General features: G+C 42.3%; 1 protein-coding gene across 2 annotated transcripts; it reads left to right on the top strand.

Annotated features, from left to right (window-relative positions):
• Nucleotides 1-832: 832 nt before the first annotated feature.
• Nucleotides 833-19,727, top strand: LOC120816962 (neuronal acetylcholine receptor subunit alpha-7). Of its 2 annotated transcripts, none has more exons than XM_078101126.1 (9): nucleotides 833-1,346; nucleotides 7,128-7,267; nucleotides 9,252-9,296; nucleotides 10,010-10,119; nucleotides 14,516-14,763; nucleotides 15,715-15,909; nucleotides 16,323-16,361; nucleotides 17,649-17,758; nucleotides 17,872-19,727. In XM_078101126.1, the coding sequence occupies exons 1-9, from the start codon at nucleotides 1,286-1,288 to the stop codon at nucleotides 18,493-18,495; spliced, it is 1,572 nt and encodes a 523-aa protein (XP_077957252.1). In that variant the 5' UTR covers nucleotides 833-1,285; the 3' UTR covers nucleotides 18,496-19,727. The 2 variants fall into 2 exon arrangements, with proteins under 2 accessions (XP_077957252.1, XP_040028596.1); XM_040172662.2 differs by having other exon boundaries at nucleotides 16,275-16,361.
• The last annotated feature ends 2,027 nt before the right edge of the window (nucleotides 19,728-21,754 follow it).

The following is a 21,754-nucleotide window of genomic DNA, read 5'->3' as shown; positions in this document are numbered from 1 at the left end:
GACCACATTTGGTGGTCTGATACCAATTGCTTCTCCAGATTCTACCCTGTTCCTCCGTCAGGAAGACAGAGTTCACAGTTCACATTTGTGCAGATGGTCTCAGCGCCCGTCGAATCCTATTTCTGACTCAAATTATTTATGGTCTGAACAAAATGGGTCTGACAAAAAAAAATGATAAATGTGAGAAAAATGCATTTGATGAGCCTCTATGCAAAACTGCAAAGTGTAAAGTGCATTATCACTTAATTAGTCTCCCATTGTGAGGAAGGGGGGGGGGGGGGGGGGGGGGGGGGGAGGGGGTTGTCTGACTCCAAGCCTTATCTTTGGTTAAACCAACATTCATTTATTTTTTTGCCACTTGGGGAGGGGGTTATCAAGCTGTAAATACAATGTTGACACAATGTGAATAAAACAATGATTGATATGGTTACTGTGATTACAAACCATTGCTTTCATTTGGAGTTGTGTATTTAATGGTTTCTGTAATAGAAGCATTGGCTGCCAACACGCTGATGGGAGCAGCGAGTCTGAATGTAATTAAAACAACAAAACAATCCTGTGAAAGAAAAAAGATCCCTAGAGCTGCAAGATGATTCTCTCCTCACAAGCAGGCCCTTAATTGAATATGTTGAATTGAATAAAGTAGAAATAACTTATAACTTAATAACAATTTGATATACTGCAAAAAGAGTTTAAATCAATGTGAAGTCACTTAAAGCAGAAAACTGTTTTGCATTACAAAAAGTACAAGCATGGTGTCCACAGACATCTTCCTTCTTGAAATAAACAGAGGAAGCACCTTATTTAACGATGCACATGCACGTGCGCGTCCACATCTGTAATGCAGGTGAGCACGGGTTGAAAAAGGAGACGAAGAGACACAAAACTGGCGTTTTAAAGTTATTATCCGAGAGCTTTCCTTTAACATCTGAGTGAATTTTAGCGAATCAAACCCTGTTTAAAGTTTAAGGATTTAAACATCACACCGAAAGCTTGACTGTGGTCATCGTCTCGGATCGTTTTTCCCGTTTTTGGAGCCACATTTCTGTCCGTGGAACGCGCGCCCCCGTGCAGCGCTGCGTGAGGGAACGCATCATTGCTGCGTTGTGAACGCGCCAATCTCCGCTGCATTCTCCATCGGGTCCCTCAGTATTTTCTATCTCACACACTCCGACTCGCTTGCTCTTTGTCTTCACACCGGCACCGAGCCGGAGTTGATGCCCTGTTAAGCCGACACCGAGAGCGCGCAGCCCGGGGCCGGCGGAGTCCACTGAGCGGTGCCAGCATGAAGTTTTGGGGACCGTGTTCGGTTGGATTTTACATCTACGCGGCTATTCTTTTCAAAGGTAGGTTTTCGGGGTAAGCGAGTACGACTTTAATTGGTTTGGCTCTTCCTTCAGTTAGTGCATGAGCTTTAGATAAAGAAGACATGAATTATTGTGGACATCGTTAAGTTGGCGAAGGTTCAGGGCTTCTTTTGGATCTTGCAGAAGTGAATCTATATTCAGCATTTATTCTGATTCAAGAATTCAGAAGCCTTTATTGCCAAGGGTATGTTTGTGTGTTTTTTATTAAACACTGCTTTGTGAATTGTTGGTTAAATAACAAACCTCAATTAATCATCTCTTTTTGTAACTTAAATCTATTTGGTCCCCTTACAAAGGTACACATTTAAACATTTATAAAAGCCTCATTTATTACACTGTGAGTAAGTGCATTAATGTTTGCTCATTGCCGTGCATTAGATGTGCATGCGTGATTGTAATTGTCTTCTAAACCGTATCCCGTCAGCATCATCAGCTGGAACATCTGTGTTGTTCCCCAGTCTATGAAACAGCAGCTTGGCTGAATACATGTCTTCAAACCCTCAATGCATGTGTGGACGTGCATACTGTTTATGCACGTGCACAAACATCAAAGCTGCCACCCTCCACATCTTTTACCAATCCAGTCAGTGATGTGTTGGGAACAAAGAAGTGAAGGTTTGGCTTGAACTACAAAGCCTGAAGGAAGGGTTTAAAGGATGTTTTACATGCTGATGACAGTAGGGCCACACTGTAAATATGCAAAGCTACACAAGTCATATCCTTTAGAACTGACTTTCACTCTTTTTAAAGGAGCAATATGCAACATCCAGAGCATTAATATAGCACTAAACACCTATGTGCCATACACACATGTGGTGTCACTTTTAGTTCACGGCCCCATTCGTTAGCTCAGATCAGCACTGCTCTTACAGAAGAAGCCGCTATCCAGACTGAAGGCGACGTCGCAGCACCCTCCCTCCAGTCGCCTCTCAGGTAAACGCTGCACTGTCGCAACCTTTGCTGTACTTTTTGCTATTCGCACTGTTAGCTCGTCAGTTGCAATGCAGTGCATTTACATGCATTTTGGGGTTTTACTGAGAGGAAAGCAAAGTTTACGTTGCCATACACATGAAAGAAAGATCCTGTTGCCTTCCACACGGTGAGCTATACAGTTTATTGATTAAACACTTGAATGCCGATAGCCAAAGCCCAGGTATTGTTAAAGTTGGATTAGTGATTGGCTGATAGAAATAATCACATTTTGATCTGCAGCTTTAAATGAACTATCTAACAAGGCATTTGCTGCAGGATTATGGTAAGGAAGAGAGCAGCATGCTTTGTGGATCTCATTGGGAGCCACGTGAGACTTTTGGCGTTGGGATTATAGAACCAGCTAGCTAGCAGCTAGCAGAGTGTATGTTCACATTCACTATACAGTTGATAAGCAGCTTTAACGTGTCGTGGGAAACACACCACAACATCAAAACGCGTCCATTTAGGGCAATTTAGTTCCCTTGAAATAGTAAATATAACTGTGACGTCTTAGTCTGCTCACAGCTGTGTAGATGAGGATGTAGTGAATTGGACTCCTCGGGAAGTGGACATTATTCATTTTGGATTAGACCAAACAGCTCTGTTTTCAGGTGTAGACAAAAATTCACAATATGTACCCGCTAATTAATTTATTTTCCTGAGCTTCAATGGTAGGAGGGAAGTAGTCTGGCGCAGATGTTGAGATATCATCAGTTTCATTTCAATGAATGCCTTACCTCCTTCCACGTCTTCCGCTCCCTTTTATTTATTCTCTGTTCGTCTCACCGTCTGCTTGCCTCTTATTTTTTCCACCGTCAACAAGAAATACTTCCCCAGACTCCATGATCTTTAATAACTTTTATGTTAAATGATCTTTGAATGGCCTTTCTCTGCATTTTCGTCGTGTGCTGTTCAGTCACTTCCATTCATACGGCATCAGTTCCTGATGAAGTGTGGTGCTCTCTTAAAACTGTTTTAATAAAAAAAAACATGTGCACACCATGTCCGATTGGGCTCAACATGGTGTAGGGATGTGGTAGCCCGCGGCAACACAAGCTCCGGGATTAGGATTAAACCTCCAGTGGTTTTAGAGCTCTCAGCCTTTGACCGTGGATTATAAATCCCATCCAACCAAAACTCCATTAAGACACAACACCGTGCGCTGTGATCTCGCCCCATCGCCGCAGATTGTCACATGATGATGGAAACGTTACGCTGACGGTTTGTGCTGCGACTCTCAGTCGCTTTAAGGGTCGCACTCACACACACAAAGAAACACACAAACACACACACGGTAAGGAGTGTAAGCACGGAGGCCCATTTACTTACAGAGATATCCTCAAAGAGACAGAGTCACACAATGGGAACTGTGCACAAAGCAGGAAAAAAGTGTTTAATCAGTCAATTAGAGCCTAATCATGAATTAGCAGAGAATAATCAATTGAATGATGTTCAATTTTTAGCTCTTGTGAAAATAAAAACTGAACGTATCAAAACTAAGCATCATTAGAAAGCAGTGTAACATGATTAAAATAACTTTCTTCATGACATTTTAGAATGTTCAGAGCATTTTAAAGATTATTGCGTGACTATGCACACCTTCTTTAAGATGTAGATTTAAAGCTGCTGCACATCTGGATTCTTCACTGCTGACCTCCCCTGACGCTTCCCCTTTCTAAGTGATTGGTAGTGAAACAACAAGGTCTTAGACCATTACAATGTAGAAGGGACCTTAATTTGAATTGACACTATGTTCATTTCAGAGGTAGACGGGTGTGTGTAGGTTTCTTGTGTGTAGGTGTGAATGCATACTTACACAACTACGTCAGTTATCCAGTTATTTGCCACAATATAAAGAGGGATGAATTGTCTCTTTTATATATATGTCTCTTTTTTAGTATACAATATATACTATATTGTATACTAAATTACCATCGGTAAGACTAGCATGTAAGTTGTTTTATTTATTGATATTTTTGATAAATTAAAAAATATCGAAAAATAATGACGATCAAATTATGTTTCTGTGTGTTTTTGTAAACAGAATTTACATAAATACATTTTTATTTGAATTATGATCGTAACCTCCACGATCATAACTTTTGTTCTAGTCTGTGTATTATTCGAGCTCACAGGTGTACATTTTAATTTGGCAGATGTAGCTGTTCAGCCAAGCAAAATTAATTGTGTTGTTTGCATTCAGTAATATACAGCAGCTCTCTCCACATCGCCATTGTGTTGCATATTTGCATCAGAATGGCTGTAGCTGTACAGTCTTTGTGGGGGTGTTGAATGTCCCGCCCCTCTGGGAATGCCTGTCTGTCTGCAGAACCACCCCACCCTGGTTCTCTAGTGCCTTTGACCCAGAGCACCCTGGGTTCAGAGCCCTGCTCTGTTCCAAATTGGATAATAGATTCCTCTAAATAATAAAGTTGTGTTTCACACTATATTCTTTCCATGGTAGTAGTGGGGAAAGCCTCTAAAGAAATAGCTTACTTTCAGCGTACAGATTAAGTTAAATGTATTGTACACTGAAGGATTTGATTTGATTCTAACAGCGTGATTGCATATTGCAACCAAATGTATCCCCCACTTCTCACTCCTCCCTTTCCAAGACTGTGGCAAAGCATGTGTGTGTGTGTGTGTCCTGGATGGGTTTAGCTGAGCTCATCAGGGGCATTAACCCCCCTGCCCCCCCCTGATGTAAGAGGTGATCATATAGTGCATTGCCAAAAAAAAGCTTTCATGAATTTTCCTTCTCTCTTCTTTGGGGTGTTTGTGAGGTTTGCGTGTGTTTGTGTGTTTGTGCGTCTTTGAGCGGGAGAAGGAGAGCCGGTCCCTCAGGCCGCCAGTGTTTGGATAGCTTGTGTCTGATGAGTGTATTTGGAAGCCTCATCTGAACGCATTGACCCAGTAAAACATATTCAGATGGGACCAAATCGCCTGGCTGAATTTGTGTTGTGTGTGTGTGTGTTACAGAGAGTGTGAGGGAGAGGAAAATCATTGGGTGCATGCGAGTATTTGCACGGTTCTTGATTTTAGGATGGCACATTGAAAAAAACAAAAACAATTCTACTTTTGGCTTTGCAGTTCCCAAACATCAGCTGTGGAACAAAGTTCACCTTATTCCAGTTTGTTTGGCCTCACTTGCCCTCAGCTTGACGCTCTTTCTCACAAATTCTAACCATTCGTTTGGACACGATGCTAACTAGTTGGTGACAGCACTGATTATTACCCTGAATCAAATTAGCTCACAATGTAATCAGATCTAGGAAGCGCTCATTCTGATTCAGGACAAGACAAACAGAGTAAGATAGGAACAAGAGAGACATACATGAAGATCAAAAGAGGGGATATCCTAAGATTTAGAAAGGCTTGTACAGGGATAAAGGCACTGAGAGAGGTTTAATCAACATGGAAACTGTGCAGTAGAAGACTAAAGCAGTGGGTTGTTCTAAAGAGTGGGATTCCCACGACAAGGAAGGAGAGTGTAAAGAATTGGGATTAGCTGTGGAAAGCTTGAAAGGGAGTGAGGAAGGAACTATTGCAACGATGTGCGTCTGATTTCCCCATTTTTTTTGCACATTATATTAAAATCAGTGCACTGCATTTTGCGTTGTGTGGTTATAAACAGCTCCATCTCCATCCATCCCCATTTTTAATGCTAAATTGGAGAGATCCGACTTTTGAGAAAAAAATATGACACAAGATGAATAAACGTATCCGATCGTACCGAAGTTTAGTAACGGAAACTTATATACTGGTCCATGATTCAAGACCCCCCTAAAAGCACAAAGGCATGACGATGTCTCCCCCCTCACTCATCCCCCCCTCTGATGGAGTTTGTTTGATGAAGCCTCTCGCTGGGTTTGGGAGACGTCTTCTTGCCGGCTTCTCATATCAGCTCCATTAGAGTGATGATTATAAAAAAAAAGAGAAAAGCTTACAAAACTAATAAATGTATCCCTCCATCCCTAGCGTGCGCCGCACACGTTTGTGCATGGATTTAAGTCGGCTCGGTGGTTTATTGCATTTGATTATGAAATATTTTATGAGACGAGCAGCAATGGAGCTTTCCGTTCTCTTTTACTGACATTATTAGTTTGGTTGTGTTTGTTTGGAGGTCGGTTTTACAATTCACAGTAATAACACACAGGAGAGACACTGCGAGGAGGTTGGCAGGATAGCAGCTGCAGATGAGTCGGTAGTTAGATTTCAGTGCACGTGTGTACGCAAATTGCATTGTGCAACAATGGACAGATTCGTGACATTCCGGTGCTGCGTTTAGATTTATGGGGATTGCATTTTTGCAGAAGCCATCAGCCATTAGATCACTCGTGCAGGCGTCCAAACAAACATGCTGACAGACGGAGACAGAAAAAACGTTTTGATGTGAAAATGGGTCTTTATCTGTGGTCCCCAGGAAAATCCACCGATCTGTCAACCCAGTTTCCACCTGAGGTACGGTGAGATGGATAGACGGACGCATCGAGAGAGAAAAAGAGAGAGAGAGAGAGAGGCCAAGACAAAGCTGAGCAGCTTCTCTGTCTCTGACCTCCAGCTCAGTCCTCCCATAACTCTGCTCATTACCTCCACTCTCTTCACAGCTTTACAAGGCGGTAGAACTCGCTCCTCTAATTCTCTGCAATCCTTTCTTCTATTTTGTGTTTCTACCGACATACTGCATGCTGATCACAGAAATCTGTGTGATGTTTTTAAGAGAAAAGCAAATGCGTGGTATTCAAAAATTAATTCTCCAAAAAATCCTGTTTCATTGGTTTCCTCCAGGATCCCTGCAAGGAGAACATCAAAGGAAGTTGTACAAGGAGTTGCTGGCTAACTACAACCGACTGGAGAGACCTGTGATCAATGACTCCGCCGCCATTCTAGTGGAGCTGGGCTTCACACTGCTGCAGATCATAGACGTGGTGCGTGAGACAGCACTCGCTTTCTTTACATGTGTTTGTGTGCGTGTCTGTGTGTGTATGTGTTGGTGTAGGAATTGCCACAAGACATCGAGTTAGTGTTTTGTTGGGTGCACAGTATGGAAAGCTGAAGTGTAATTGTATCACTTTGTGGGGACTTGCAGCGTTAACAATAAGCTGTGTGTTCAGAGAACTTATAACGTAGCAACTGTAAAAGTATCAAACATCATTGCAGTGATGGGAAATTTAAAGAAAATGCTTGATTTGACATTTAGATCACTATTGGACAAGTAGCATGTCCCACATTGCTATATTAATTGACTTAATTTCTATGTTTCGGTGGGTATCCTTAGTGACACATGCCGAGGCACATTGTGCTCATGGAAAAGTGTTATATGTTGACGGAAGTAAAGCTCTTCTGCTGTTTGACTTCTTTTACATGAAGACCTTCTGCATTGGGACCACACACACTGAAGGGGTTTATACTACGTTTGCTCCCGGGTCCACTTTCTACATGAAAGTCTACCGGCTGCAAGTTTACCGCTCACTGACACGAGGCTTGACCTGATTGGCAAAAAGATTGTGTTTCGATGATTGCTGTCGCTTACTGCAAATCTATGAATACAAACTGTTTCCATATGCCTCCGCATATCCGTTCTGATGGAATAAAATCGTCTTAATGCCTCTTATGACCGAATCTTCCACTGTTTTAAATCCTTATTCATCGAGGCAGGGCTGGCCGAGCACACTTGTTATTTTTGCTGCTCCACTGAGGCGCTGTGTGTCGCTGCCACGTTGCTCAGACTGTCAGTAACCCCCCCCACGAAATGACACATGGCCGCAGTGCCCATTGATGCTTCACCAGGAGTTCCAACACATGGGACTGTGGGTGAGATTTGACTGCAAGGCAACATCCTCCAGCAAACCACCGATGTGCTGCTTTACCTGCCAATCATTGTGAAGAAAGTTGTAAAATAATGTCTGTGAGTTTTGTGTTGGCCTTTGTAATATAAATATGATACGCCTCTAGAAAGCATGAATATGCTGCTTTACACAATGATCCCAACACCCTGCGTCGTCTAGACAAAGTTCCTGCTTTTCTGACGTGTGCTGACCAGCGTTTCCTTTCTCCTCTCCCCTCCTGTTTTGCTCATGTCGTCATGAGCTGCAGAGAAGAAGTGTGGAACACTCCCTCCGGGCTGCTGACAGCGTGGTAGAGTTTGACAGGCCGACACGTTTCCAATTCAGGAAAATTACCATTTCTTCCTGCTTTCAGCCCGTGACCCAGAAATCAATTCAGGTCTCCCATCTTTAATGACTTTTCAAATTGTTAAACTTCAGCTCAGAACAGCAGGAGGCCTTCGATTGAATTCTCGACTCATTAAGCACCAGAGAGGAACCGAAACGTACGTTTCACTTTGCAGGCTGCGTGTACATTTTTCAATCAACCTGTTCACAGAGAGAAATCCTTTTGTGGGAAATGTAATCACGTTTTAATCAGATTTTCTAGAGCGTCTGCTAGAGACCAGTGAAGTGGACAATTAACCTAATTTACAAACTGTACGTGGCCATTATACTACGAAGAGGCTGATGGGGTTGAGTCACGTTGGCATGTCCTTAGAGTGGTGAGGAAATCTAATACGGTAGGAGTCTAATTGAATATTTGTAATGTTTTCTCTGACACTGAGCAACCACTTGATATGTAAGGAACAATAGAAAGGATGTTTCCAAAGTATATAGTATCGAACTAGTGGGTCGATGTTGAGTGATTTCTCAAATGATTCCTCAGTGAAACTACTGAAGAGAAGTCAACTTGGACAAGAACATCTTTTCCACTGTTCCACATAGTCTGGTTGTTTTTTCTGTAATAACAGCACTGATGACAAAGCCCCTTTCCACTATAATAAATATGGATTGGCTTGGTCTATACAAAAGAAAATAACTTATTCTCTCATCCCCTCAATCTTCTTCCTGTTTCTGTTTTCAGGATGAGAAGAACCAAGTGCTGATGACCAACGCCTGGCTGCAGCTGGTGAGTTCTTCATCCATTTAATGTCCTTCAATTAGATTTCAAATCTGATTAGACTGTTGCTAGTGCCAGTGCATTAAGTGCTCGTCAATTATGTAGAGTTTGAACCCTGCATCAGTAGGATACAAGTGTGTGTTTGTGTGAGAGAGAGATGCAGCGCTCCGTGGGTGTGGCCATGTTTATTGCTGGCACCAGCACACTCAAACAAATGTCAGATTGACGAGCACAAAATGAGGAATGCAGAGGAGGAAGAGTGCAGAATATTTAAGTGGAAATCAACTGACATTTTCCCCAAATCATATCAGTGCAACAATTCAAAGTAGGACACAGTTTGCTTGTCCACAGTTAACTGCCCTAGAAATCTGAACTTGATGTTGGGAGACTGTCAGAAACAAAAACAAGATTTGAAAAGGCAGAGCAAAGAACCGTCCATTGGTTGTTATGCTAATATAGCTAGATGGCTGTAAATTGTAATCGACTTACATTATTTGAAGCTTGCAGGAATAACCCTTATTTTTCAATTCCTTGATAACTTCAGAGTGGTAAACTAAGACTGTATAGACAATCTTATTTCTATTGCACCGCGACATTCTTGTAAACTATCAACACGATTCGTTCAACCAACCGTATAGGATGTAATTGAAGCATTGAAGTTATTGCACCCATTTAAAAATAATTATAGATGGGTTGGAAACTCTGTGTTGTCTTTGTCTTAGTACTGGACAGACATCTACCTGACCTGGAATCCAGAAAACTACCCCGGGGTCCAGAACCTGCGATTCCCTTCAGACCAGATCTGGACCCCTGACATCCTCCTTTACAACAGGTCAGTGCTACTTCCACTTTCCTTAGAGCAGCAATATTATAATACTAATGTAAAAAAATACTTTATAGTAAAAATGGTGTTTCTTGATGATGAACCATTACAGAAGAATAACCTGAATTTGCAGCTTCAAAAAAAAGTATTTTGTCTTTCATGCTCTTTTCTGGTGCGTCAGATGAGCACATCTGTCATAGATGTCATGCTTTCTTTTTGCTTTTTGGGTGAGTGTGTCGGAGTGATTGAAATATCAATTTAATCCCTCTGACGTGCCGCTATTTTATTAAACTCTTTCTTTAATCTGCAAACTAAAGCTGTAGCAGGGTTACTTTGAATCAATGTGATAAAAAATCACACTCAATCTAACAGACAACTCAGTGACAAAGGTAACAGATGTTCTGATGAAAACTTTCTTAAACTGCAAAAACACAGAATCCTACTCATGCTATCTCATAACGCGTATTGTGACTCAATCAACAAGTCATTTCAGTGAGATAAAATTACTTATTTTTAGTCAACGCACAACACAACACTTGCTGACAAAATATGGCTCAAAATGTGTTAATTCATCAAATTTCAAGATATAATTTGATCATATCTTACCTGACTTTGTATTCATTGTCGTTTTTTAAAATGAATTAAAGAAGTTTATTTTTTCTCAGTGAATACCTTTGTCTTGGGGGACCGACAATTTTTACAATAAATGTTTTATTTAAATGAAATGAATAGAGCATGAATACAGCTTTTTGCTGTTCTTCCATCATCGGACATTCTTGTCTTGAAAGGGACGTTGGTAAAGAGCTGTTGATGTCAAAATTCTAAATCACATTGAAACACGGCAGTTTTCTCCAATAATTAAGACAACATACAGAGACCGCATTTTAATAAAATAAATAGAACAAGTTCATTGTTTTTTTTTTATTTAATCGGAGCTGAATCCACAGTTCTCATGATTCCTGGTAAAGCTTCCTGAGTCATCTAAGTGACATCGCGAACAGTTGAACGCATGCAGTTGAGAGCACATCAGATGGCTCTTACTGCTGTTACTTAGTCGATGGAGAGAAGAACCTCAGATGTTTCCCACTCTCATATTCACCGCCAATAATACAAGGACGGAAACAAAGGTTTGGGAGCATTAACCCACATTTTAAAAGCTCAGCTTTCAGCCAGGATTACTCATTCTAATCTGCCTTTTGCTCTCCGCCTCTACTCCTCCCTCTCCACCACCGCCATGCATACCGTCTTCTCATCCAGTCAAATCAAATCTAGTGTCTCCCTCCTCTTTCATAACTTACTATCTCACTATAATTCACCCTCTCCAATCGACTCTTTCCCTCCATGTTTGTGTTTTTAAATCCTTCCTTTGTAAATCACCGGAGCCGCCTGCCTTTGTCTGTCGGCTGATGTCAGCATGTCGCTCTGACGCCTTCCTTTCTCTCATGAAACTACACATAAAAACAACAACAACTCCTGTTCTCTGCGCTGGAGGAAAAACATAGCTGCTGACTGGTTTGGTCAACGTAGCACAGGACCCACGTGTTGTTAGGTTGGGCTTCGAAAAGCATTTATTTAAGACAGGAAGAGTGAATTATTGAACTGCTACTGGCGCATGAGGAAAGGTCAGGGGAAAGTCATGGGGATTAAATCACACAGCGATCCCTAGGAAGGCGGACTTTCTAGCAAACCTTTTCAGGTTACGTCCATATTTCAGCAATATAATTGCGTTCTGATTCCTGTTTGTTATGCAAATGTGTTGTATGGACGTGTCATTTTAGGAAGAGAGGATTTGAAACCAAATTGTATTTATTATTATCTTTAAAAACAACCATATACATGTGTGCCTCAGCTTGGGCCATTGAGATTTTTTTTCATTGTTTTCGACCAAAAGACCATTGCTACCTTTTGATGTTAGAAACGATGAACGTTGAAAGAAAACTGAAGAAGAAGATAAAGTTTACAGCCATAGGAGACATTCAGATTTAGGGTTAGTTTCCAGTAATAATATTGATCACTGCTGGAAATGCAAACTTACACACCTAACCAATTAAACCACACACATGCCACAATTACACAGTAAATAACCGTGCACACAATTCACAGAACCCGCAAACATGCATTTAGACTTCACACACAATTCCAGAAGGCAACGGCACGACATGCATCATCCAGCAGGGCGCAGCCAATAACACGCTAGTCCTGCTGTGAATAGCAGTATGCATTTAGGTCTATTAGCATGCAGAGCAGACAACATCTACATATATATCCCTCCATTTATTTCTATTGTTTTAATACGAAGCTAATGATGTTTAAGAGTGCTGAGGTCAGTTGTCGTAGTAATTGAGAGGAAAATCTGACGTGGTCTTGGATGAGTCATTTGGCTCGAATTATCCGCGTCATGTGAAATCTCTCTCACAGCTCTCACTTTGTCTCACTATGAAACTTCATGCATGGGTGATATTTAGTGCGGGCCATGTGTTAATAACCATTCCACCCAAACCCACGCATAGTGCCTGTGCAAATCATGTTACTGCTCACCATATTTGGTAAAAGGTAAGCTTTAGTTGTTTTTCTCAGCTCATAGAATGTGACCTCCTGAGGATCAGAGGAGGATTTGGGAATATTTTATGGGAGTATTGAATAATTTAATAATCACAAAAAGGTTTTGACCAAGCAAAAATAAATGTGGCCTCAAATGAGACAGAGGTGTGTGTTTGCTTGGGTGCCCTGATGAGGACCTCAGTCCGACTGCAGCCCGTTTGTGTTTGTGCTGGGTGTGTGCGCGTGATTGTGTTTGCAGAAAAGACCTAAAGCGGCTGTGTGAGAGCGACCTCTCGATAGAGGGGAAGGTTAATGGTCTCACTTGACACGGGATTGATCAGAAACATGAAGGACGTCCAGCTCATCTGAACCACAGACAGAATCACGTTTTGTGTGATGAGAAAGTAGCTGTACAACAGACTGCATCAGTGCATTATTCATCCTTTTAACAGTACAGGCTCATTTCTTCCACCACGCAATGCTCTTTCTCTGCCCTCAGAAACTCTCTGCCATCATCATCTTTTGTCATCGGTGTGTGTTTGTGTGTGTGTGTGTGTGCGCGACGAAAAGGCTTTGGTGCCTCATGTCCAATGATGAAGGAACCTGTCACTGCCTCTAGTTCCATTGTTGGTCAGTCTGTATCTCCTCCTGTCTCCTCGTCGCGCCGCTCTCATGTCCACAGCACTCCTTCTCTTGTGTGTGAATGTGTGGTACACGACTGCTTCCCATCCTCCCAGGGCTATCACTTGTCCAGTAGTATGCATATTTGTTCAAATGTTTTACAACACTTATTATATTATAATAGATATTATCACTCCTATTTTTGTCTTAAAAGAATATTTCTGAGGTAAAGGTAAATCTTTATTAGAAGTTCTTAGGATAACTATACATATCTTGTAATCTTCTGAACATCCCCTGTTCTGCACACACACAACTTGTACAATAAAAGTCCTCTCCAATAAACACAGTTCAGGGCATGCTAAATGTATACAAGCACTAAAGGAAAAGCGCACACCTTTAAATAAAGCAAGACCAAAGCCTGAATAATTCATGCCATGGCTCCTCCCCACCTCAGAAAAGAAATAAATTACCAGACTCAACTTCCTGCGAAATGGTAAATCACCCAACCCCGAGCAGTGACCAAATAAAATGTTCAAATTCTGTTTTGTTGCCAAGTTCTTTCGGGCTGAAAGAGTTCCAGACATGCTGGCGTTATCTCTCTCTGTGAGGATTGCATTGTGCGTGAGTGGATTTGTATGTGAGCGTGGATAGATATATTGTGCATTGTCTCATGTTGCACATACACATCGTATTCAGTCTGGGCTTTCCGGTGTGCATTAAGCATTCTATGCAATGATTGCAAACTCTGCTCACGCCCTTTTTGTAGCAATTTGTCGGCTATAATATGAGTTGCTTTTGTTTTTTTCTCCTTGCAGTATTTGTGTGGGGACGATATTTGTCTTTGCTTCTATAGATTCATTCTACCAACATTTCCTACTGGTGTTCCATTCAAATGTTAAGACACATATAACAATCATTTCATGCATTAAAGGATAATGATGAGCTGCCCAAGCTCAGACTTTGCCTGTCAAAGTTCCACTTAAAAATAAGAAGGTTTTGAGTTGCAGAGCCTTCCCCATTTTTGTAATTTTGAAATCTGCTACTACATATGTGGCATAATTTCATTTTTCTGCACACTGGACATCAGCTGGTTTGTCCCTGAGTGTCTGTCAGGTGATGGACAGGAGTAGCGAGTTGGTTGCTTCGCAGATGGCCGGTAGATGTCTCACTTTGCTGCTCCCTGACGAGGCCGGTTAGGCTGAGACTGCGACAGGCGCACACAAACACTCTGCTCTTCTCTTAGTGCGGACGAGCGGTTTGATGCCACCTTTCACACCAACGTCCTGGTGAACGCATCGGGTTACTGCCAGTACATCCCGCCTGGCATCTTGAAGAGCACCTGCTACATTGACGTGCGCTGGTTCCCCTTCGACGTGCAAAAGTGTGACTTGAAGTTTGGCTCCTGGACGCACAATGGCTGGCTGCTGGACCTCCAGATGCTGGATGTGGACACGTCCACCTACATACCCAACGGGGAGTGGGACCTTGTGGGTAAGACAGAGACATTTTTCCCTCAGATTTTTTTTATCAGAGTCCTGAGATGTTTAAAACGTTTCTTTAAGGGGTTTAACAATATGGCTGCCGATGCTCCCAATTTGATCTCCTTAAGTCAATGTTTGAACAATCCCACCGGCACCTCATGAAATGTTTACACTCACTGGTTGTCAACCCGGGAGGAAGATAGGAAGCAGGCGCAGGGTTCTCAGGTAGGAAAGGAGATCTTTATTTATGCAGCGAAGGTCCTCCAGACAGAGTCTAAAGCGGGCTATGAAATTATCCTAGGTCACACTTCTTCCGATAAAATAAACCAGGAAGAAGTGTGGCTATAAAACTATCAAAAAACAAAATCACTCCGCTCTAGGAGGAAAACAAAAGGCTTTTAAATTTATCAAAGTAACCAACGCACTCTATTGACGGAGGCAACGTCTCAAAACAAAATCACTCCTTATAGGAGGAAAAACAAAGAACTATGAAAGATTAATGTTGCATCTAACCTAGGAATACAAAACTTAAGCAAAACCAAAAAACAACCTGCGTGGAGGTGAAGGCACTGGGCCGATCGAAGATCCTGAATAACAACAAAAAGGAACCTGTGACGTGGCAGAACGAGGTAGAACACATGGGTAATGACGAACACACTGGCACAGGACAAAGGGAGACGCAGACTATTAATACACATGGAGGGGAATGGGGAACAGGTGGACACAATCAGGAATCAGGGAAGACAATCAGACTGGTGACACATGAGGAAGGGTAAGTGACCTGAAACGAGAGGAGTTATTATTTCAAAATAAAACCGTAAATGACAAGACAAAATGCCCCACAGAGTAAAACAACAGACAATTTCACCGCGGTGTGACAATAGAAGTTGTTAGGTCTTGAATGACTTAATAAGTCCTTGAAATCGACCTGACCTGAGTGTGTGTTGTGCTTCCCCGTCAGGAGTGCCGGCCAAGCGCAACGAGCTGTACTATGACTGCTGTAAGGAGCCTTACCCTGATGTGACATTCACGGTCACCATGCGCCGCCGGACGCTTTATTATGGCCTCAATTTGCTCATCCCATGTGTGCTGATCTCCGGCTTGGCCCTGTTGGTCTTCCTGCTTCCGGCAGACTCTGGAGAAAAGATATCTCTGGGTGAGGTTAAACACACACAAACACACACGCTATTGAGGAAGTTACTTTGCTGTGGCAAACATCTGAAAACATTCATATCGTTCCAGAAATAAGGTGTTTTTACGTACGTGATATTTAGCAAGTAACATAATCTATTAGCAATAGTATATAAATAGTCACAACATAAACATTTCTGGAGCTTAACGCTATCTTGGACAGAGGATCCAGCTCTTAAATAAGTCTTGGATAAATGTCATGAGAACATAACGGAGTACATACATTGGTTATTGCAGAAGTATATGTCATACACCAGTGACCCTAATGCCCTAATCATTGTGGATATGCTCATGTTCTGTGTCTCTCTCTCTCTCGGTCTCTGTCTCAAGGCATCACTGTGCTCCTGTCGCTAACTGTCTTCATGCTTCTGGTCGCAGAGATCATGCCCGCCACGTCCGACTCTGTTCCTCTCATCGGTGGGTTATATTTATGTGTGTCTATGTCTTCATCTAACATGCTTAAGCCTGCATGGTTGTAGGTTATTCCTTCCTGTTAAACCTATAAGCAGGTATCGTTGCAGATTTCTGGACTGACATTACATTTTATTACATCACAATATTTTGTGCTATTTTGTGCTCACCTACGGTGAAAAGCTGCACTAAGTGGACGCCAACGTTTTCTTTTCAACCGGACAGTAAACACCAATTGAGAAAAACACTGTTTCATTCATTCATTATTGACACTTTTTACTTTTCTATATAATGTAAATGGTCTTCTGAGCTTTGGTTTGAGTGAACCTGAGGCCATCTGAGCATCATTCACAGCGCCATAGAACCAAAGTTATCAGGATCATTCATTGGTTTCATATGTGTCTACTGTATGTGTACTGATATGCGTATAAATGGTCAATACTACATCAATGCAATGATAACTAGCCTCACCTCAGCTTGACAAACGATTCATCAATAGAGTGATTAATCTGTAATTCTTTATTTCCCTCGACCTCAACACAAGGCCAACTGGGACACTTTTAGCGGCCTTGTTAAAATGACTAATGCTTCTTTACTGCATATTGGCAGAATGTAGATGTGAGTTATTTTAGCTGCTTGAACTTGGAAGTGAATATATAAAACGAGTGTTCAACAGTGCTGCCCAAATCAGTCCAAAAGGCCTTTAATCATCGGCTCCTAATCACCAGATAAGCATAACGTGTCCATTTCATTTGAGTAAATTCTGTTAGAGCTGATTTATCTGTTTCTAAGACCATTTGACTCAGATGATTTTAGTTTTTTTTTGTAATTTTGTAATTTGTAATTATAATCAATGTGTGGTTTTCGACCAATGTGTAAATCTCTCGTCATCCTCTGACTCTTCTTCCATGAAGTAACACAATGGAATAGTCATTGACCAGGACACAGAAACTGCTCTCCACCTCAGATATGATCTGTGTGTGTGTGTGTGTGTGTGTGTGTGTGTGTGTGTGTGTGTGTGTGTGTGTGTGTGTGCGTGTGCGCGTGTGCGCGTGTGTGTGTGTGTGTGTGTGTGTGTGTGTGTGTGTGCGCGTGTGTGTGTGTGTGTGTGTGTGTGTGTGTGTGTGTGTGAACCTTCACCCATCAGACTGGCTTTTCTTTCATGTTGCCGTGTGAAATCAATCGATTTTAATTCAAGCTTAATATTTTGCCTGTTAGTACTTCTTCATTATATAGAGGGGGCATGACCTTATGGCAAAGCTAAAATGTTTTTTCTGTATGTGTCCACGGCAGCCCAGTACTTTGCCAGCACCATGATGATAGTGGGGATGTCTGTGGTAGTGACAGTTATCGTCCTGCAGTTTCACCATCATGACCCTCATGGAGGCAAGATGCCTAAGTGGGTGAGTTACTCATTTAATCAAACATTCATCCCTATGGTAATTAATAACACAGCACAGGTCCCTATGTTTATATGAGTTTGTGTGTGTGTGTGACGCTCCATACCTCCTTTCAGGTTCGGGTGGTCCTGCTGAACTGGTGTGCTTGGTTTCTCCGCATGAAGCAGCCCGGCGATGAGCGTAAGCGGCCTGGTTACAAGTACAGCCACAGCTCCCAGCGCCACACCAGCACCGGCTCTCTGGAGATGGGCACTGTCCCGAGCCTCTCCACGCCCCTCTCGCAGACGTCCTGCCCACCCTGCCCCGCGGGCGCGTCCAACGGTTCCATGAGCCTCTACTTCAGCAATTACCACCCCATAGCAGGCTCACACTGCCCGTCTACCAGCGACTCCGGGGTAGCGCTGGGGGGGCGTCCCCGTGGGTCCTTGAGTGATGAGGCCGAGCCGTCCGGAGGAGTTGGCAGTGGCGTCGGAGGCCTCGGGATGGCGGTCGGACCCGGGTCGGCAGTCGGCGCCCCCCCACCAGAGATCCTGCGCATTTTGGAGGAGGTGTCATACATTGCCCAGCGGCTGCGGGATAAGGACCGGGCCGAGGTCATCTGCAGCGAGTGGAAGTTCGCAGCGGCAGTGGTTGACCGGCTGTGCTTGGTGGCCTTTTCTCTCTTCTCCATCATCTGCACCTTCACCATCCTGATGGCAGCCCCCAACTTCATTGAGGCGGTTTCCAAGGACTTCACATAGCTAGTTGAAGCCACTGAATGAATAAGGCAAGAGATTAAGGTTAAAGAAAAGAGTAAGGAATTGAAGGGTGAGGTACGTGGTCCCCGGCCCACAGTCCGGGTACCCAAGCTGTGCCATGCAGTGTTTTATTAAAATGATGAGCTCAAGAAAGTAAATGGAACCTTGCAAATCTGTCTGTCTGAGCGGCTGAATCAACCAATCAAATCAAACGATTATATTTTGGGAAACATTTAAATGACATTTAAATTTTTCCCATAACATTTTATGAAATAGCATGAAAGGTGGGAACATTAGAGTCACAAACATATGATTTGCACTGTACCATATTGGGAGGTTTAGCAGGATTCCAAAAGCATCGTTAAAAGCCATTATCTTTTTCGTTTTTGCCTTGCTGTATCTGCACCACCTGTGGGCCGGATGGAGGAGAGTACAGAGCTGCTTTCACGTCATCTGTACACAATTTACGTGAAAGTATATTGGCTTTCCCCACCTACTTTTAATAATACTTTACCCAACCACACAGCCTGTCGTACACTCTTTCAACTTGTTAGAGAGTTCATCATTCATTTTAAAAACTGAATCACGGCTGATAACTGTCTCTATCCCGTGTGCACAAATCCACTCACACATACAGTATGTAAATGAATCCCCGCAGTCTGAGTTCATAATGATATTACGGTTAGTTTGAGTTCATAATGATATTACGGTTAGTTTGAAATCAAATGTTTCACTGGGAATTTTTCAATCAATGTTCAATCCGATTTACAAAGCATTGGATCTTTCTTCCCCACTATGCGATTGCTTATTTAGCTTCACGTGTCATTTTGTCTCGCCTCTTTACATAATAACACTTTGTGTCGGTGTAATAAGGTGACATCCAATATTTTGTATCAAAAAGCATTGTCTAGACTGGCATGCACTGATATTGACTGCAGGTTTTTTTCTACTTCAAATACCCTTTTTAAGATGCGTAGTACATCTTTTAACTATGGAATCTGACACAATATGAATATGTCAGAAACAGATGAAGTACAGGTTTTAGCTGTAAATCCATTTCCACGTACCTTGTTTGACTACACTGTACATACGTGATCTCTGTAGATGAAAAGTTACTTTTTAAACACTTCCCAGCCTGCTCTTTGCTGTTAACACATCCATTGGTCTCTTTATTTCTTCCTGTTATTCCAAGTGTGAGTTTTTGTCGCCTCTATGTGATTAAAGTCTATTTATTCTCTGTATAACAGGCTCCAGACAGATCTGTGTTGGCTGAATTTGGAGGGACAGAAAGTAAACAAAGCCTTTTACGTTCACTGTTGTGAGGAATAGAATATATCTCTTATGTTAATGTCGTCGTCCAAAACTCAAATATCTGAAACATCTTAGTTCTTTTCAACTAGTCAAATAAATCACAGACTTTTGCTTAAGGTCAAACACCAGCCATTGCAATCAAAGTCTGTAAACTCCTTCCGCCAGTTTTGAATTCGATCGGCGTGTCGGCGGTTTTACTGCAAGCTGCCAAATTGCTAGAAAACAGATGGGCCAGATGAATGAAGCGCTAAATTAATCAAGATAATGCAAAAGGTAATGGGAGTGAGTCATAACTGCCTGTGAAACAGCTGCGTTAATGGCATGAGAAGGCCATATTTCAAGATGAGCACAATAACTAACACATTGTCCCCATCAGTGTCACCATTGAGACACTGAAGCTGATGGTATTTGTGTCACAGAGGCCTCTGAGTCTCCAGCTTTCTTAACTGTGATTGTGTTGATACCATCCCAATTGGATCGGTCAAACCATTAAGGAATCTAAAGAGAACTACAGTGTTAATATTCCCTTTATTTCAGTGAAGATCTGGTTTTCTTAGAGGGTGCTCAAAATTGGATGGAGGATAAATTATTGATTGGAAGAGGGAGTCAGATATTTATCTGAGCTGAAATATGTTCCCAAAATAATATGGGTCATGTTTTCATTTATGAAAGTGGCTCCCAAACATTTTTGGTCGAGCCCCCCTTAGGTGATATGTATTTTAATATATAACTTATAAAACATTTTTTACATTTTAAATTACCTACATTTTCCACTTTAGTCAATCAACTTTTTTTTACTGAAATAAAATAGCGATGCCTCACATACCACAATACAACAATTCAACGTTTCTGCTGCAGTTGCCAGTTGCACTCACCCACAAGTAAACGCAAATATGCTTGCACACCATCAAAACCCGTTCACACCCGCTGTGCATGGCGGGGGCCGGAGCGACACCAGATTGCATTTAGGACCGTGTTGAATGGCCAGAGTGCTGAGCGCAGCATGCAGCTGGTGCACGCTTCACAGGGAATCAAAAGTCATGAACCAAATCAAAGACTCTTTTCTTCTCTTTTTCTTTACGAGAATACGGATTAAATCTGTGGTAAATAATCCAACTGCGGTTGGTGGTGAACTGTAAGTCAATTATTTTGAAGCAGGTCAGGGGAACAATTTGGAAAAGTGGGGAAAGGGCAGCACAAGAATGAAATCCATAAAAAAAGGTTGTGGGTTTCAGTTCAATCTTTGTAAGTATCTGCAACAGCGTCCGCCTGCTGGACCTCTGGCCCACCATTATTAGTTTAGAGAAACATGAAGCTCTCATCCTGTGCTTATATGTGTGACGGGTGGATTGTGGCCCCCGACAGCCGGATGCCTTTCCTCCCTCGACACACACAAAGGGCCCGTCAGCCCGGCCACACAGTCACCGGACATCACGCCCGACAGCACGGACCTCCTTTCTTGCTCCCCCTCTGCGTTTTCTGGTTCCAGTACCAATCAATCCCACAATCCCCTGGGAGCTTTGCAGCCACCTGTCCGGTCCTCAGGCATAAACCGTCTCTCACCTTCACGCGTTACCCGTCTCCAAACGGTCCCCTTGTTGGATTCTCCTTCTGTTGCCACTTATCTGCATGCTTTTTCTTTTTCGATGGAAATGTTATTCTTTCGGTCCTCGTCTTTGTTCAGACTGAAGTAAAACTATTCGACACGGTAGAATCAGAGAATAAAGAGAAGGAAACTCACTGACTTTGGTGATCCTCATTGAATTTAGAATAAATAAATAAATGGAGTTATTGCGGTCTTGCCAATATGGGCGTCGGATCCGGGTCATTTTCTTTGCTTTGTTCAAAAGGCAGTTCAGTTACAAACAACACACTATGTTGTTTAATTTCAGGACTTTTTTTGAGGTTATATAACTGAAATGTTATACTACGTGTTCTATTGTCATCATTG

The sequence above is a fragment of the Gasterosteus aculeatus genome, chromosome 4 (genome assembly GCF_964276395.1).
Source record: "Gasterosteus aculeatus chromosome 4, fGasAcu3.hap1.1, whole genome shotgun sequence".
NCBI lineage: Eukaryota > Metazoa > Chordata > Actinopteri > Perciformes > Gasterosteidae > Gasterosteus > Gasterosteus aculeatus.
The sequence above is the reverse complement of the archived record's forward strand: the minus strand, read 5'-3'. Positions and strand labels throughout refer to the sequence as shown.

Coding starts and splice junctions, on each gene's coding strand:
- LOC120816962 (XM_040172662.2), top strand. CDS start 1,286: ATGAAGTTTTGGGGACCGTGTTCGGTTGGATTTTACATCTACGCGGCT. Junction 14,764..15,714: donor CGGGGAGTGGGACCTTGTGG/GTAAGACAGAGA, acceptor CTTCCCCGTCAG/GAGTGCCGGCCAAGCGCAAC. Junction 16,362..17,648: donor CGACTCTGTTCCTCTCATCG/GTGGGTTATATT, acceptor TGTCCACGGCAG/CCCAGTACTTTGCCAGCACC.